We start from the raw sequence: 20204 nt of genomic DNA, 5'->3' as shown, positions 1-20204 counted from the left end.
ATTGTAAATCTTTTCATAAAATTTTATTAACGCCCTTAAACTGGAAATAAGATAAGCCTTTATATGGTCGAAAAATATTTAATCAGCCGACTTTTATTCACACATCATTTATCAGATATAAATGTATAGTTTTGTACACCATCTTAAACGGGCGATCTATCTTCTTATCGTATTTTTATTGTTGTCTCATGCATTTAATTGGTCTCAGCTAATTTAAGACTATGTTCTATTTTGTTTTATATGTCTGCAATTGCATTTATCTCGTCAGTGATTAACTTCGGTCCTAATAGTTACTGGTACTGTAAATGCTTGGTCGAGACGGCAAGTTGATGACGGAAATAAGCGCTCCAGTCGTTACTGGGTCAACACTATTTCTAGCTCTGTTGTGCTTCACAGCACGCATCCAGAGTTTTATGACCACAACATCTGAAGCGGAACGTTCTAGCAACCCTTAATGCAGTCTTTGTAATGCAATGTTTTGGCTGACGGCTTATTTTAGATCCAGTTCGTATGTTGTTATATTCATACAATATGCAATATTCATATAACTTATCTATTAGCAACGCCTCATTTAAAGACGGTTATTAATTGATAACGTTTTGTTTCCGCCCCGTTCTTCTATAATATATCTATGGCCTGTCTTTTATCCCAGCCGTGTTTAGGGAAAGAAATCTGCATGATTTGAATGGTTTACTGATATTTTTTATAGAAACAATATTTTATTCAGCGTTTCAATAACTCGCTCTATATTTAGAACTCATAACCAACAGTGTCAATCTCCCTTATCCATGAACAAGGCTGTTCGTCCAGATCACTCAAGCTATAACTCATCGTAATGTACTAGGACGTACTAAAACACCCACCATCTCTTTCTTACCAACGAATATGTTTCACATTATCGCATTTCTTTTCTCATTTCGCAGTTTGGAGCCGGGCCAAGCGAATTTCCAAGCGTTCGGCATTGCGGGCTGTAGTTTTCCGACCCATTCCGTCGGGACTGGTGCGTCTCTCTCATCCAGGGGTCTCCTTTCAGAGGAGCCCGAAAGAGATCCTTACACAGAATTTGAATCAACTTCTTACGATTCTAGTCTGTCGAACGCTAAGTTACCAGTCACAGAGGACTACGGTGAAGCAACTTTCTTAGATTTGGAGAAGTTTAGTGCTAATGGTGAAATAAAACAGTCTACTCTGGATGAAATAGAGCAAGAAGTAAACAAAGTGCGTGTAGCTCTGGATGAGGATTGTCGCGCCTTGGACGAGGACGATAGTAACCAAGCCGAGGCTGACAATTGGAGTTTAAACGTTTCTTGTGATAGCGGCGTTTACAATCGCGCGTCTTCCCGCGACTCCGGGCCGCATTCTGGTGAGTATTATATTAAGCTTTCTGTTATACAGGATTAGCGGTATTATCAGTCAGTTTCAATAGTCATTAAATTTATTTTTAACGAGCTAATTGTTTCACGCGTTCGTCATGAACAAGTTATGACTCGTTAATGTACGTACAAATCAAATATATTTCTTCGTCATGGATGAAACATATGTAAGAATCGGTACAGTGTGCCTGCATATAACTGGATGTTTGTTTATGTTATTTAATATAATTAGATTTCAGAGCAACATACGTACTGGACGGTTTTTAAAATAAAGTTATGTTCAACCTTGTCAAAGTGTTTCTGTCCTTATATTTAGGTCAATGTGATATGTATAATATTTACTGTTAAAATTTATTCAAAAAAATGTGAACAATTATTCTTTAATTGAAATGTCTTTCTTTAGTCTCATATGACGGTCGTTATTATTTATTTTAGTACTTCAGTTATACTTATCGTTAAATTTCGTGCACGCCATAGCGTATTTAATGTATGGCTATTTTTGTTCCAGCTCGCGACTAATAACGAATTATCGATTTTCAGGCGAGGAGTTGGGCTTAATTGAGAGCCAAGAAATTAGTGAAAACCACGCCACCAACAGCACCAACGACTGGTCTTCGACATCTATGGAAGAAGGTCTATTCAAAATGGAACGCATACGAAAATCAACTGAAAACGAAGCGCTTCAAACTCCTGAAGATAATGGGAGTGATGACGAAAACAATGATCATTCTCATTTCGCACTCGGCTTAGTGAAAAGCAACAGTGTCGTTGCTCGAGCAAGCATGTGGCAACAGTTACAACAGCAAGCTAAAGGTCAGTTTTGTAATTTTCTGAAGCAATACAAATATAAAAAGTGGTTAGTATCGGTCACTAGAAACTTGATCGTTTATCTAAAGGAGTATATTGTCTCAATTTCAGGTACGCCAAAGCCGCTTCTTCGTCACAGTCGCTCCAAAGTGAAGGAGGGTCCTTCGATGACGGAGAGCTTTAAAGCCCAGGAAATTAACACCGTTCCGCAAGAAACCCCACTTGCCCCATCTAAAAGCACAGCAAATGTCTTAGACAGAGATGAAGATGGTAAGATTTCCATATAAACTATAGCATCAAACATAGAAAAATCGGTAAAAGTAATTGTTACCAAAATGTTCGTTAATTTTATTTTGTGGCCACGTGTAAATGGCATGTACATTGCATTACTTAAGGATCGCTTTCATTTGATTGTACGCTTTTGTTACATTTTTTTGCATGTCATCGTGTATGTCTTATCACTGCACAATGTAATTTACGCACTATCACGGTGGCAGCTAAGTTAGATGAGGATGATCCGGCGAAGATGTCGCTGGCTGACAAAATGAAAATGTTCAACACCAAATTGACACACAAGCCGCCGGTAGCCGGTCTGAGGCCGAAGGAAGATAGAGTGCCGAGAGCATCTAGACTCAGAACCATGCCGGTACTAGCGAGTCAGGTCCAAGAAGCTATGGAACAAAATGAAAGACTAACAAAGTCTCTAACCCACGAGGATGTCCCGAGGAATAATGACTTCCAACTGAAGATGGAACTTTTCCGATCGGCGAGTGCAAAAAACACGTCATTAGAGTATCTCATGAGGCAGAACTCGAAGTTTAGAAGCTTAGGTCTGATATTGTTCTATTTTGTTTGGTGTTTTTTTATTGTTTTCATTTCCGCTTGACGTCTCGCTTTATTTTTGGGTTAAGCACTAATTTTATATAAGTAGTAGTAAGTTGGCGTTTTACAAGCTTGTCGTTCACAGCACTGGATTTATTACTAACATTTTAACAGGTAAGCATGAGTTCTATTTAGATATTAAACATTGTTATGAGTCACAGGGAATTTGTTTATGACGCATGTACTAACGTCCATGAATAAGTAAACATAACAAAATTAATTTTTATACATTCAACCAGATTTTGTCTTTAGATAGAGCTTGATTCAATTGACTTTTATGAGAATTATAATTGAAAACCAAGCATTAATAACGTGGTAATGAAAATGGAAGTTGTTAATATCTTTATAAGTGTTCATGTGGTAGTTCTGATCATATAAATTGTAAGTATTTACTACAAATATACGCGTTTTTACCTTTAAATAATGATGAAAATAGGTTGCATGTAAAATGTACGTCACTGGAATCTTATATGCTATAACAATGTCTTTACAATGATAATTAATAGAATCGTAATATCTGTTTCGCCAGAACAAGTGTTAATTTTGGCGTCGGGTCAAACTGATAATGGATTGTTATTTATAAGTTAATGAAACGTTTTATTTACATTTTAGTATATTAATATGCTGAAGGTCTTAATTTGCATTTAATATCGCCCTACTTCTGAGTATAATGTTAATGTCGAATGAGTTAAAACCAGCTTACTGAAACCGTATGATGTAATTGTTTAGTTGTGTGTATTTCGCTTGATTAATACAGTAAAAACCTTGGCAGAAAAATTTTGATATTGTGTTGTTTGGATAACACAAATATTAGTATTTCTACGAGTGTTTTTGATTTGAATGCTCTTATATCTATATATGAAATTTATAGTATTTTAATTCATCAGACCTCGATGACGACTCGCCATTGGAGCGAGCTCAAAGAATGATAACACCAGAAGTGAGAGGTATACTGAAGTCGGGATCTACGGTTGTACCTTCGAAGCCGAAAATTTTGGCGAAAGGAGAAAGTTCTGAGGTATTTATGAATTTGTTATTTTCCTTATGAAGTTCCCGCTCATAAAATTATCTTAATTTGTCATGAATGTTATTTTTTTATTTTCAGGGTCTCAAGGACGAGGGAATAGACAGTTCCTCGGACGAAGAATCCGCATCAGCATCCAGTGTTTCATCTTCAGAGAAAAGCTGCTCATCATCAGGTAGTTCAGATGAGATGCCAGGACCGAAGAGGAGGTTCCAGCGAAAGAACAACAAGCTGAAGTCGTCGCGAACTGACTCAGATCTCACGAAACTCCAAGATCCATATCCTCGTAAGATCCAACTGCCGTGCGCCAGTGAATTAAAAGAACGTATAGCGCAAGCGAAAAACCCTGATGTCAAAATACCATTGCTGGGGAAGCTCGGCAAGAAACCATCAGAAGAAGCCAGCGGAGAGGACGATAAGCTGAGATACAAAAGATTCGTCAAGAAACTCGACGAGCCTCTGCAACTGGGGAAGTTGAGGCGGCCGATGGAAAAAACGTCGTCGCTGGAAGAAAAACCGCCCGTGCTGAAGATAACGGCATTAAATCAAGCTGCCAAAAACAAATTCTTTGGTGTCGAAGACAAGAAAGAAAAGAGCATCGATGAATTGACGGCTGTGGTCAGAAAATATATTCCGGTACGGATTCTAGAATATTCTATATCATATAGATATTAATATTTACCTAAAAGGATCATATTTATTTAACTGTCATTAAATAATTCTAATATTTTGAATTCCTCTCACTATTTTAATATACCATTCTTAGTTGTTTAATTAAAAATATTTTTGTTGTTCTCAGGTAAATTCAGTGTCACGTCACAGTATAGAGGGCGGTTCGGGTAGTGACGGGGAGAGCAGCGGCGGGCGGGAGGTGCGACACATCAACACTAGAAGACAAAGGTACTTTATATCATACCTATACTATACACGGGAGTTATTACACCTAAACTATAACTGAAGGGATTTTAATGAAGTTATAATGATACACTTAGTTTAAACATCAGAATAACTTAACGGCTATCCTGTATGTTTAGAGTCATGTGACACTAGATAGATGTCGCTGTTAGTTGATTCAGATATATTTTTTTTATTAAATGTTTTTTTTTCACCCAAAATCTATTTAATTTTTATTTAGTATGTCGATGCTGACGAACCTGTTGGCAAATACTAATACGTAATATATTTATAAAGAGTATAATTATAATATACACGCCATCTAGCGTATACCGTTCACTATGAAGAAACTAACTTGGAGATAGTTAACGCGTTATGTATGTGCTATCAAATAAATATTATTTAATAACTAATATATTTAATGAGGATTTTTATTATATATATACATACATACATACATACAGTTGTTATTTCCAAAGTTTTGTATATTAATATAAATTTCGGATATTATAATAATTTGTTGTGATTTAATTATTTCATAAATGAGGTATAAAATTTTAATTTAAAATATTAATTTTGTTACACTTTAACTTTTTTTTATTTTTATGTTGATTATATGATATTATATAAATTTATATAAAATCATTGTTCATTTATACTGATGTTGCTAGAGAATAACTTAATTCCCCACAGGCAACTCGTGGCATCAATACGGTACATGATGCGATATTTTCTATTGCATTTTTGTATGTTTACTTTCTTAAGAATTTAATATTTTCTGTTTTAAACTAATTCACATTTTATTATGAGCCTCATTTATAAATAAATTTTTCTTTCACATCTAATGTACTGCTATTGTTAATATTCTATTAATTCACTTTAAACGTAATATAACCTTGAAATTGAGCTTATTTCTCTTTCGACCTTAGTAATAATTTTCCTGTAATGACAATTTGATATTACACATACATATAATGTTTGTATTGAAATGTTGAATTTATTATGAACAATTATGGTATATATATATATATATAGGACATATAGTCCCTCGCCGCGTCTGTCTGTCTGTCTGTCTGTTCGCGATAAACGGAAAAATTACTACACCGATTATAATCAAATAGTTATCACCGCTCGATAGCGTGATTCTCGAGGAAGGTTTTAGTATATAATTTGTTAAGTTTTTGTATTTACTTGTGTGTACATTAACGATGTCGGGAAAACATGAGCCGTCTGAGAGCTTTTGACGAAAAGTGTAACAAAATAACATATGGTGGCATTGTGTATCTTATATAGGTCTACTGAAAAGTCCGGGTGGCATATGTCTATACCTTAAGGATAACATACTATACCCATTTACAACTTAAAAATTTGCATTTCTAAAGCGTTTATTGGAAAGCTATTTACATAACTACGGGACTAAGTCTTATCAGAATAAATTATTTCGTTTTCAAACCTACATCAGTGTCTGTAAATGACTTTTTAAATCATTCAAATCGGGCGTACCATTTGAAAGTTATCATAACATAAGATTAATTTATATTTTTGTAGAGCCCGTGCGAAGCCGGGGCTGGTACCTAGTGTACAGTATATATATATTAGTATTGAGATTAGTATCAACCGATATGTCCATTGTGGAACAAATATCTCAAATAACAATAGAAAATAAATTTACGTTTCGGTAAAAAATTTATATGTTTGGTACAGAAAAAAACTATAATACCTCATTCACCTTTAATAATTCCCAAAATTAAATAGCCGGGGCTGGTACCTAGTATAAACTGAAACTCAGTGACGCGTTGTATTAAAGTTTTCACTTGTTTATCGAGATTCGTTTTGTTTATTTTGTTGTCGACCCTAATGAAGCAAGCAATGAAAGGGTTATTTGCTCAGCGACATCAAAGTGAAAACGTTGAGAATTTGTATTTGCGGTTTCTCTAATACCGTCCTTAAATGCGGTTAGATATTTTATAAACATTAAGTTTTATTTAGACCGATTTCGTGAACCTCGCTTATCAAGTCAGCTATGCGAGCAGCTGTTTAGACTGGTGCGAATTATTTTTATTTATAGCAAACCTTTGTAGGCAACTTTAGAAATTGTATACACATGTAACTCAATCCTTTAGAAGCTCACATCATATCTGAGCTAGAATTTAATACTCAAGCTACACATTAATGTTAAAATAGAGAATTAGTATACTTAATACATAGTTAATTGATTTATATATTAATTACGGGTACATTTAGTTCTTGCGAGTTACAATATTTGTAATATTTATGTGACCGGTGTGATGGAAATCGCGTTGGTATTGCGGGGGTCTAGACCTTGGGGTGTGTTGTATTATATTGAAAGTGATAAGAAAATTTGGGTTACTGAATAAGACATCAATTTAATTATGCTAATTTTAAACAGAATTAAAACAGTTTTAACTCGCCTTTAACATATAGTTTATAATAACGAGAAAAAGAGTAAGAATATTAAATTAAAGTTATAAAATTCAAAATTATAAAAATGTCATCATAAAAATAGACCTTATTATAACGGGATTAAATATTAGAATACTATATCATTTTAAAGTTATGATCACGAAACGATGTTAATACACGATGTTTATTTAATTCTTTTTTTTTATTGTTAATAAGAAGCAACACATAACGTTGTAAATTTAACATTATATAACATTGAAAATACTTTAATTATGATGAGCTTTTAGGCGTTTCAATAGAAAATATGCGAGTCTGTGAAAATCGATACATGAATTATTCGAACATTAATCGTTAATATGTTATCTTTCTCATGTGTTACGTGCGACATAGAAAACGACAGTTACACCTCACACATCCACACAACGAAGTATATACGATTGTATTAAATCTGAATACATTGTGATTTTATTACAAACTATACCTAACGTTTTAGAGTTAGCACACTTGAAACGCTCCGTATGTAGTGTGATGGAAAACTCATAGTAATACCAACATACTGATGGAATAATAACTTTATTTTTTTTTATTTTTTTTCATCCGGGTATTGTATGTTATATGTAGAAACAATAATAATTTATTTTTTGTTTCTATTATATAGCACATAATACAAAATTTAAGATGCACGTATAATACTTATAAGTAAGTAATGTTGTTTAAATTAATATTTTAGTAAATATTATATCATTCGTAACACGCTCAAAGTACATCATCAACATTAAATTAGAAATTCCAATTAAATACGACACGGTTGAGAAGATATAAGAGGGGTTTTACACTGGGAGATTTTGCAAGTTAATAAGTGTACAGCTTTAGGTCAAGTACGAGGTAACGAAAAATATGTATAATTTATGACCATTATATATATGTATGAGTGTTTCACTTTTATACGTATATTTAAGTAATTTAATAGTAAATAAACAAATTATGAATATATAACTATGAGTTGATAAATATAACTAAATAAAACTAATGTTTTTCGTATTATACTACGCGGATTTTATTATTTTGAAACACTACATACTCCCGACGTTTCGGTTACTTTGCAGCAAACGTAGCGTATGTAGATTTTTAAAATAATAAATTACGTGTAGTATAATTCGAAAAATATTAGTTTTATATAAATGAATACTCGCGAAAATCTTGAAATCTCAAATATAACTATCAAGGCTTCAGGATACTAGGTTTCGTTTCCTTAGAGACCAAATAGTATTGATAGAAACAATATCGAAGTTTTTCGGTTTGAAAGAAACCTTCGTAATTTTTATATGAAATTAATTTTGAATAATCTTAAACACAAATACTCACATTGATATAAGTAAAAGTTAACACAGTTATCGGACAGCGTAACATAAGTAAGTGCTTAAAAACACAGTCAAAACGAACAAAATATTAATAACCTATTGATTTAAATGAAACAGTTATAAAAAGTAATGTCCATATAATTCTATTGTTATCTTAACGGAATGTTAGATGTCGTAAAATAAACAAACATCATATACATTTATTTTATCATCTAGATTAATCGCCTAAACCATCTTCTATATTTCGTCCAGGTTGCAACGAGCCATTTAGTTCGGCCTTTAAAGGGGGATATTTAGGATTCCTACGTGAACGTTCCAACAAGACAAAGGCTCTACGAATGTTGCAATGAAAATTTCGTTCCACACTAAAAACATGTTCATAATTTTCATCGCAATTCGTCGTAATATTATAACACAGTTATCGTGTTTTTTTTTAATTCCGCTATGTCCCAACGTTATTAGCAATAGTCAAAACCTACATATTTGAGTCACACGCGAACAATATCGTAATTACGTTACACAATACAAAACATCGACTGGCCCACAAACCCAGCTTTCGTTGTATGTAATCGCGGCCGCTATCGTCTCGTTTTTGATATCACTGCATCATAAATCACGATAACGCTAATTATAAAATGCTTTCATATAACATGCACGAAAAGCTAAACGAATAGTTTATACTTATTCAGGGCGAAGTTGCTTTATATAAATATTTTTGTATATAAGTTTCATATATGAGCGATACAAAGAGTCTCGAAGACATTGTAATAATTTTAAGTTGTATAAAGTGATTATAATGTGTATTAAATTATCACTTCATTGAATGTAAGGTTATATGATCCGATGTAAACACAAAGTTGAGGTCAGAAGATGTCGTGCGGTTAACAAGCAAGAGGTTATTGTCATTAGCGCTGCTGGCGATATTTAGATTAACAGACGTCTGATTGGACCGGATTTGTCATATAACTTTTTCCCTACTTATCATATATTAAGTAAATTGCTCTCTTAAGAAGATTAATTCTGTTATATTGACCGCAATTACGTCGTTGTCGTTTTTTTTTTTTTATAAAAATGACTTTGACTGACGGTGTGTATGCTTGTTAGACCAACAAGGAAAAGCTACTAAATTGATTTGCATTTTTTTTATTAACATATCTTAACATATAGACTACTTTTTAATCTGGAAGTCTTAAAATTAAGGAACTTCATAGTATAGAAAATTCAGTTTTAACGAAATCAACTTAGCAATAATAATATTTTTTTCTTCTCCTACATTGTAAATAATCCTTCGCGTGCGGTATTGTCTCTTTTTTTTTAACATCAAGACGTTTTTCTATACACATTTCCGATCGTATAATTGAATCCAATATTTCCGACATGTCCATATTCGTACAGGAAGCAATTATATTAACTTATATAAGACTAGACTGAGATGCAAGTCAAGTGCGTCTATTTCCGTATCCACCACCTTGAGAGTAACCCTACGTATCAGTGATTTTATATCTAAGTAATAGAAATTTACAAAGTTGATTGTATCGTTAAAATTCTATTGAAACATTTTTACTATAAAACTAACGGTAAGGATATTGTAAGATGTATAAAAATTTGTATCAACAATCCGACAATACTTAGGTATTTTTGATTCCTGAAGTTGTTAAAGACGGTTTTGACTAACTAAGATCGCAAACAATTTTTATATCTACTTATAATAATTTTTTACATTTATGTCTATAAGTTATATATGTCTATAATATGTACATAGCTTCAATAACATTTGATTGGATTCTTTCTCACCATTTAAGTGTTATTCCCATACCAATGCACGACTGTAGAAATGTAGATATTTTTTTCCATGGAATGATTTTTCCTATATATTAGTTAGTGGTGAATTAAATTATCATTTGTGTAAACAACCGGCTTTGTATTCATTGCTAGACGTTGCCTGCGACTTTGACTTGATCGTCAACAAAAACAGTAGGAGGTAGTAATAAGATATTTTCTTGCGGTTTAAGGAATATTACTTAATTGAGATATCTTTGAATACATCTTCAATTGCATTTATTTTATCGCATTAAGTTTTTCTAGACGTGTCAATTAAATAAATAATGCATAGACAAAGAATAAATTCTAAGATTTTTATTTTTTTACTTTTATCGACGTAATGAAGCGTTACATTTAAATTTTTATTCGAACATATCATTTTAAACTATACAGACGTTAAGACGTATATCAAATTTATAGGCGTGTCATAATCATATTATATATGTATCGTAATATTTTCACTTCCTCGGTTAATATAATCGATTCGACCCTGAGGTCATAAACACCGAACTGAATAAACCTCACCAGTCTAGACCGAGTCTAGACAGGACCATCTGAAATTTTAGACAATAGTACATATTGTGAATCAAATTGAAATATAAAATCGCACATACAATTCATAAAGTTTCGTACTTTTCATTGAATTTTTAACAAACTTGTAATTTGGTTTAATGCAATATTTTCGCTACCAGATCTAGATCTAGACTGCATGCATATTTATGTTTGAATGCATCTTAGACTGTCTTAAATTATTTGGCTTCCTGGTATTCGCGGAAGATACAATTGCGTCACGACACAGCGAGTGGTTCTGTAAATTATATCTTACGCCTATTACATTAAATATCATCTCATAAAGAACTTTCGGTTTCGAACCGCCTCACGGAGCTCTGGTTCCGTTAATACGCAATCTGTTATGACTTACAATTTGTATGTAGGTTAATGTATCTGAGATTGGCCACTGATGGAACAACTACCGCGCCTCTGATACGCATCCGACTGTTAATTCATTAATGCGTTAGTGATTTATTATTCATATTCATTAACGTTCGGTATTTTTTTTTCTTGTTCCAAAAGTTGTAATCTAATAGCCAGTCGTAAATATTGGGACATAGAGTTCTGTTTTTTTTTTATTGTCATGTAACCGATATAAAACCTGATTGGTCGCATTTCTCGTTTCCGTAACCCCAACTTGTTTTGGAATTGTCTTAGACTGTTGTGTTTTATGTTTTTTTTTTTCTATATTATCGGAGCTAGAAATATTTAAATCATTTTCATATTTATGGGAATATTTTGATGAAAGGATGAATATAATTTATACAAATTAATTTTGAGATTTAAAAGCGGTGGGAAGCATTTATATTCTTAAAAATATTAATATATTTGACACGAACAAATGCTACACGTTACAGACATCTTCATATTTAAAAAAAATTACAATCGCACGTGCTCTAAATAGATCGTCAGAGAGATATTGTGAGGTCTTACAATGAATGAAATATCGTGCAGATGCTTATCACACACACTAAGGGATGCGGCGTCCCAAACTTTGTATCGCCAGTGTAGAATAAAATACTAATAAAAACTTATCGATATTCAAAGGTAACTAGTCCCAGCCATGTGTTATTGCATAGCTATTGATCGAGATCCATCTCGCATCCTGTGTATTGGTGCCATTGTAACTAGATCAACTTTAATACGGACGCACTCATCACGGAGGTCATCATTGTTTATTTATACTCCACATATAACGTTATTGTAAAACTTATTATAAAATAGAGCTTTTGTCTCTATGAATGTACCATTGTATGTGAGATCTTGAGCTCTACGCGTGTGTTCTTCAACGTGGATTGTTTGATCAAGTGTTTTGTTTTTAAACGTTTCTATTATATTTGTTTGTTTATATAAACCTTACGTGTATAATCGTTTTTTGTTTTTGTGCTGTCAAATAATGTGTTCGGTATGGTCAAGGTCGTTACCATTTCATAGACATTCAGAATAACATGTAATATGATATCAATTTTTAAATAATAATATTATATTCGAATGCTTTAAGAAATACTATTTGTTTGTATACGTGTTCAGTGTAGTAGGACCTCGTGTAGTATGTGCCGTTAAGACGCGGGGAGCTCCAATGACGTTTGTGGCCAAGCCGGTAGTCCTCAGTCGGCTGGCGCAGCCATTCAGTCGCGAGCGGCACATTAGGCCGCACAGACCGCTTCACGCACAGCACAGCTGATTTACGTACATTATAATAAAAAACACACACAAAATACACATCAAACTGTATTCATGTGATGTATGAGATGAGATGTGAATCAGGGTACAGAGCGATCGATACAGCGGCACGCGCTTTGCTATTATTTCGGTGCAATTCATAGATTATTAATTGTTGGTGTAGTTTTAGTACTATGACTGTTGTTTTATCTTACTAGTGAAGTGTTACAATGGATTACCTCATCTGATCCTATGCTCCGGTACTAGGTTGTGTTAATTGAATCCCTGTGAGTATATTTACAAATTATAAATATTTTTATAGCGTCAATATTTACGCGTTCTTTATTACGTGCGTGTGCTGTTTATTTTATTTGTTATGCATTATGTTATTTGGAACATATATTTTTTATCTAGTAACAATTTTTGTCTAGTGACTCTGAGGATCAATCTTTCGTTCGCTATTATCTGTGTGAGAAAGTACTGTCGTGCCAACCCCGGCTGCGAATTCGAGGGGTGCGTACCCTTAAAAGCAGCAGAACAACTAATTTCAACTCTGTTGTGTCCCCTTAAACTATATAACTTTATAGATATTTACGTGAACACCTCAACAGTTTGAGATATTTATGATAATTGTTTTGTAATGTAAGTTCAAAGCATATTAATTGATAACTATAGTGATTTTGTAGTCTTATCTAATAAAGCACGCGACGTTTTCCGTCGCCCCATTATTTACTTTCACTATTGACATGTATTAGGAACAAGAATTGCACACATATCAGTATGCAACTTTCTACCCTTTATAGTTACTAGCAATTAACTATATAAATGCAATATAATCTGAACTTTTTCGAATTAATCCATTATTTATTAATGTTTTAGTGATGTATGTAAAAACATTTCTAAATAGGTATTCAGTGCATACATGACGGATCCGTAGTTGTTTAAAGGCGGTCAGATACCTTTGATTCGTTTAAATTTCACCTTCTTCTATATTCCAAGAGGACATTATCCTACTCAGTGAAAGTCCTTGTGTTGCTATTATACTCTCCATCATTCTCGATCATAAAAAAAAATATTAAATAAGACCTCTTTTTCCTTAACCCTTTTTGTTAATTTACATTTCAAATATTAAACACGAAAAAGTTGCTTGTCCTTAACATCAAACGAAGTTTTATCTTGCGACTAGAATTAAAATAATTGTATTAATTTTTTTTTATTGCCCGATTAAAATAAAGTAATTGAATAGTCCTTATATTAAAATGTATTCATATTTTGAGAAATCGTTTTCTTAATACAGGAAAATGTTTTTGCTGATGGATGGAAAGTAAGCTTAATTGATTTTTAATTCAGATATAGTAACACCGTGATAAATCTATTATACGGAAAGAATCGCAACACCTACTGGCAATGGTCGTGATAATTTAAGAAATACTAGCGAGCGTGCGAAGCACATCACACCAAAGTTTCACCGATTCGGATAAATGATGATACGGGAAAAACAACCTTACATATATGGCAACTAGCAACTAATTAGAGAAGTACACAGACAACGTAGTTTCAAAGTAAATAAAACACCATTTTCATATTGAATTCTCGTCTCGTGGTTTTTTGACCGTGTCACAAGCCCTTACCACAATCGTACACCATAAAGCGTGACTTTGATATTCTTCATCATTCTCTACTTCTCAGTGAAAATCAACCTTATAATTAACCAACAAAGCTCAATTTCAGTTGCTCAATATAACAGGTTATTGTTTGCATAATGAACATCAACATTGCTAATTAAATATCTCATGTCCTATTTAGTAATTGCTTATACAATGGCATTTGTTGTGAATTACACGTAATATTCAATGAAACTAATAATAAAGGAATGTAATAAATATAATTCCTAAAAATAATCAGGTAATTGCGAAGTGCCGTTAGTGTCTGTGGTTTTTTTAAAGTAAATTACGCGACGTAAATTTATTTTGTGGTTCATTTGAATCGTTGGTCACGTTCAACATTAGTTGTTTCATCTCTCGAATCATCGCCCTTAACCTTGATCTAAAGTATTTTCTCCCAACATTTTATATAATGATGGTTCGTTTGGAAACAAAATTAATTTTCTACCAAAAATAAGATGCCACATTCTTCACATCTAGGGAACATCTACGACGCTTAGACTTGTTTAACTAAATTTAACTTGGAGCAATTAAGACAACTTCGGCTTCCGGTTTAAGATATGGTTTGTCGATTGACGTTACTTATATTGTTGGCTATTTTTAATTTCGTTCTATAAATAAATATGTATGTACGTTGTCTGGTCCAACGTTTAACTGGTTATTTCATGAGTTTACGGTATCAAATACAGCCCCTTTTGAAATATATGCCGTTAACAATGGTACTTGGATCAATAATAGCTATTACTAGTTTATTATTATAAATTTATTTTAAGAAATCTTAATATATTTGCCCATTCATAAATAAGATAAATTATTTTTACAAAGATAATGAAAAAGTATCACTTAAATATTTATATGAAGTACGTTCAGTTAACTGATAACCAAATGCCGGCTACGTTAAACGCGGAGACCACGCCTCTCGTTCCGCACATGCGCCCGAAATATAACCCCCAACTCTCCTACCGCACTGCGAACAATACCGAAATACTGTGTGTTCACATACAGATCACTCGTTACCTACGGATGCAATTCACAAATGCGTTTTTCGACTTTACTTATTACTACTTTAAAATTTTATAAAGAATATTCACATAATTTTTTTATTAAAATTACTATTCTATGTCATTTTTATCTTTTATATGATACATATATATATTGTTTATGATATGTTCATCATAATATTAGTATGTGCTGGATCACGTATGTCATAGTGGCGACTGGCTTCGGTCAGTCACGTAGAGCTCAATATACTCGCTTTTATAACATATAATATAACGTGAATATATAGTTGTATATAACTATAACATTGACAATTACAATGAATGTAATGTTTATAAATCTATTCATTGCTATGATATGTTTAACACCGCAATTTTAATATTAGTTCTATAATGATTTAGTAAAAATATTTTGTCCGGTCTGTTTTGAAACTGGACCACATTTGAGTTACAACTATTAGAAACACTTCTTTTGATTCGTTACTGTTTTAAGCTCGCAGTTAGTACATTCGAGGTACGTTAAATGTACAAATGTAATGGGTTTTAGGGAAACATACCTTGCTTAAATAGATTTTTGATAAAAAAAAATTTACGTACAGGTACAAGTTCGTAGAACGCGTTATATTACTAAAAAGTAACTAAGAAGTTAATCCTTTTATCCTAGAAGGTTTTATCTAATATTCTTAACATTAATATTGCAAATATTACCTTTCAAATACTACATACATAATAAAGTTATTTTGTAATTTTTATTCCCTATATTATGTATTAATACACTAATATACTGTCCCAAAATATATATAAACAGATATATAATATAGTATACTACCTATATTATGTAATGTAATGTATTTTTAAAGACCACTCGTCCATTATTCATATTATTTGAGGTATAAATTATGATGATCGTTCTACGTAAAGCTGTTATTATGCAAGCGTGCTATTATCACTTGACATAAATTCGTAATCATTTATTTGCCTTTACCAAATATATAATCATTTACATTTCAGTAAAACATAATGACTAGGAAAATATCAGTCTCCTAAGAAAGTTTATATGTAATAAAATCTCGATTCCTGATAAATCTAACATAATTAATTATATTGTAACCTCTTCCACGGCTATTGTAACATAAATATTATTAGCTATCTTTGTACTAGTGACTAACTGAGACAGTTTTAGTTAGTAAAGGTTAAGATCATTTTTTTTTGCTGTACAAAAAACGTTTAGTTCACCCAAGCGTGCCGACTCCGTGGGAATATCACTCAGGTTGCAATACAGTTAGCTCTTCATTGTTTTTATTTGTAATACTCTACGGGAATGTTGCGATTATACCTTCCTTATGTAAACAGATATTTGGTAATGTGAACGTAATTAGCGTAGTATATCGTAATGCTACTCGACCCATATTCACCATTATATACTATATATTATGTGATTGTTATTATTTGTCTGGTCGCTTTCTCGTCCTCAAACATTGGTTTAGTTATTTTAAAGCAGTGATTTTTATTATTGGCACATTTATTATCTTTCGGATCAAATTTCTTTAATGTTTAAATGTTATTTTCGAGTTAATATGTTCCGTTTTGTGGTTGGGTATACATATATATATATATGTATACAGTTAATTTAGAAAATAATTCCGTCGTGTTTGTAAACAAGAGTTCTAAATCTGAAACGCCTAGCTAGTTTATCGCTGCGTTCAAGTACGAAAGCGACGTTCACCAACCGTAATGAGCAGTCGTACTTGAGATAGGTAAGCGGTATTTGTGGGCGGTGGATGTCCTCTAATAGATAATTGAGAATTAGATGTGCTGGTAGAAGAATACAATCGATTAAATTTGTAGTTAAACAGAAAATTGTTTTATAATTTGTTGTTTGTGAATAAACGTGAAGAGATACTTGTTTTTGCAAAGAATTTTTGCAATACGAGTTTCTTAATGCTCATTGCAACAACTCCGTTTCGCTTCCTTAAAATTCTTATTAAAATAGACACAATTACGGCAACATAGCGGGTTTTCAAAGACCAGTTAGTGTCAGTTGCTTAATTAGGTAAAATAGAACATTTACAGACCAAATATGGAATTTTATCCATATACTGAAGATTTTTTTTTTTTCTAAAAATATCTCGTGTCGTAATTATATTTTTATGGTATGTTTTAAAACAATGTATTGTGCTGTAAGTTTTTTAGTAAATTTTCCATTACAGGTCTGCCTACATACAAAAATTAAAAATTTGTTATTTAATTTTATTTACTTCATTTAGTTATACATTTTATTTGAAAATTAACTGAATCACTACTGACAATGTAGTTACCACCTCATTCACTTCTAACGCGAACTATTGAACTCTTACTAAGCAACATTGTTTAATGATGACTGCTTATTATTCCAGTAATCTTAATAACCTTGTAAGTTTTAGTTTGTAATATCTTACGTGATATAAATAAAACCATTAATCACATAATAAAATATAATACAGGTGGAATTTCAATTCATCTTGTCTAAAGGTTTATTGGAAAATGATAAAATGAGTAGCTCACGTAGAGAGCAATCACCAGTGTTATTATTTTACGAGATTAAGTACTTGTTTGAGGAAAAGGCTCGTCTAACATATATCAGCGCAATAATTCATGTCACAACATACATAACAATGTTATATGTAATATGAGGCCTATCTTATATATAGAGATCAGATTTATATATTCAATTGGTACACTAAAATTATAAATGTATTTACAAAATTAATCCTAAATTCCTACGTTATATATATTTTTTCACCTGCTTATGTATGTACGTATGTTATATAGAATGTCGCTATCTGAATTGTGTCGTTTGATGTTGCAAGTCCCTGCGACCGTTTACCTTTCTAAGCCAGCTTGATGTAGTTGGATTTCTTTGATCCATATTAGCGACAGTGGATTTAAAGTATGCAATAATTCAATTGCCTTCAACATGACTTAAAAGGTCATTGATATATTTTATTTATAAAAAATAATATGTTTTATTTTGTACTTATTCTAAAGTATAAGTAAATTTTCTTTATTAAAATGAAGCACTTTTAAAAGCATTAATTGTTCAGTTACAGTATGTATTAATTTGTTTTCCCAACATATATCAAGATGTGTCACACTCAGCAGGTCGACTTTCGATTTATCTGATATTTATATTATTTTACATTGTCTATGAAATCATCAGTGTGTTATTAGATATTACTAATGTTGATTTGAATTTTAATTCTTTATTTAATTTACATATTATTTTTTCTTATTTAAATTCAATACTTTGTTATAATCGTGTTCGTATAAACTAGAAGATGATTCAAACAAAGTCTTTGTTTCTTATTTGGTTTAAGGTCTCATTAGTGCCTTATGCACTTGACTAAAATCCGCCTAATATCGAAGTACAAAGGTATGACGTAAGTATATTGTTACGATTCATTAGTTACCTGTGACCTTTTAACTTGAAAGTTTACGAGTATTTCAAGGTGATTTGCAAACTTTAATACCGCAGGTGATGTATTTAAAGACGTTTTCAAACAATACGATAATACTTTAGTTTGTATATTCAAATGTATGAATGTGAAATTTATTTATGTCTAATACATAGTTACTTTAAGCCAATATAGAAAAATCTTGATGGTAAAATGTTTTGCTAGTTAGTTAGTAATTGAGTTACAAAAATTTGTTAAAATGAAAATGATCTGTGCAGCATTTACTTATTCCGTAATTCATTATATATATCTTTAACAAAGAACGTTTCTGGAAACGATTCTAAAAGGTTATTTTATAACGACTTAAATCTCTATTTGAGACAACGTCTGAGAGCGTCAGACGTTTAAAGTTTTTAAATCTTTTTAGAAATTCTTTCTTCCGTAGTTCTTTCATCAAATTTATAAGTTTTTTTCTAAGAAGTGACTATAACTGTAAGACTTATACAATAGAGTATTGCCATTTCAATCAATGTGATTTATATTCAGTTAAATTATTCTATATACCTCTGAGTTATTTAATATTCTAATATTAAAGGTAAATTCGTTTATAACTCAATGGAGTCGTCAGCGAATACGTGTTGGAGTACATATATCTATGAAATGTTTTTCATATCTAGGTCACCTTTTTGTATGTGAATGGGGCGAGTGCATTAAAAACCATTCACTTTAACTAAAATGATGAAAAAATAATTACATTCGAACGCGACACTATCAGGAATATTTTAATGAATCGAATCCTTTACCATTAAAACAAAAATATATATACTTTTAAGATATCTGAATTTATTTAGAGCCTATTAAAACTGTATTAAATCTGCCTTACTGTTAAAGTAAATTTCCCGTTAGCCTTTTAGTGCATCGAATGTTATTTAGTGTTATCAGCGTCTTGTTCAGTTACGTACCAAGTAATTGATTACAGACTTAACTATATATTCTTTGAACGTTTGATTTTCTTAAGCTTTCACACAGAATCTTTCGTTTGAGATATAATATATATAGATTTAATTTCCGCTATTCTAATGTGTGAATATTATACGTTTTAATTGGCATTTCGATAAACGGCATGGGATTTCTCTTCCTTTCGTCGTATCTCCTTGTAGTTTGCCTATCTATAGTAACTATGGACGTCGTTCGCGACCCTAGTTACATATTCAATTTTATTAATTATGAAAGCTTTTAATTAATTCTCTAATTAAAATTATTTTTTCTTATACGTAATTGATTCGTTTGATTATTATTTTTCTTTGT

At 31.8% G+C, this 20204-nt stretch overlaps 1 protein-coding gene across 2 annotated transcripts in view; it reads left to right on the top strand.

Moving 5' to 3' along the window:
- Positions 1-20204, top strand: part of LOC116772746 (supervillin) — a 53337-nt gene that overhangs the window by 1007 nt on the left and 32126 nt on the right. Inside the window, exons 2-8 of one of the 2 annotated variants that reach the window (XM_032665021.2) lie at positions 924-1363; positions 1914-2186; positions 2292-2450; positions 2678-3010; positions 3950-4080; positions 4168-4722; positions 4886-4986. In XM_032665021.2, coding sequence (XP_032520912.2) covers positions 924-1363; positions 1914-2186; positions 2292-2450; positions 2678-3010; positions 3950-4080; positions 4168-4722; positions 4886-4986 — 1992 coding nt within the window. The remainder of the gene's footprint in view (positions 1-923; positions 1364-1913; positions 2187-2291; positions 2451-2677; positions 3011-3949; positions 4081-4167; positions 4723-4885; positions 4987-20204) is intronic. The other variant, XM_061522389.1, reaches the window with a different exon arrangement.

The sequence above is a fragment of the Danaus plexippus genome, chromosome 12, assembly GCF_018135715.1.
Source record: "Danaus plexippus chromosome 12, MEX_DaPlex, whole genome shotgun sequence".
NCBI lineage: Eukaryota > Metazoa > Arthropoda > Insecta > Lepidoptera > Nymphalidae > Danaus > Danaus plexippus.
The sequence above is the reverse complement of the archived record's forward strand: the minus strand, read 5'-3'. Positions and strand labels throughout refer to the sequence as shown.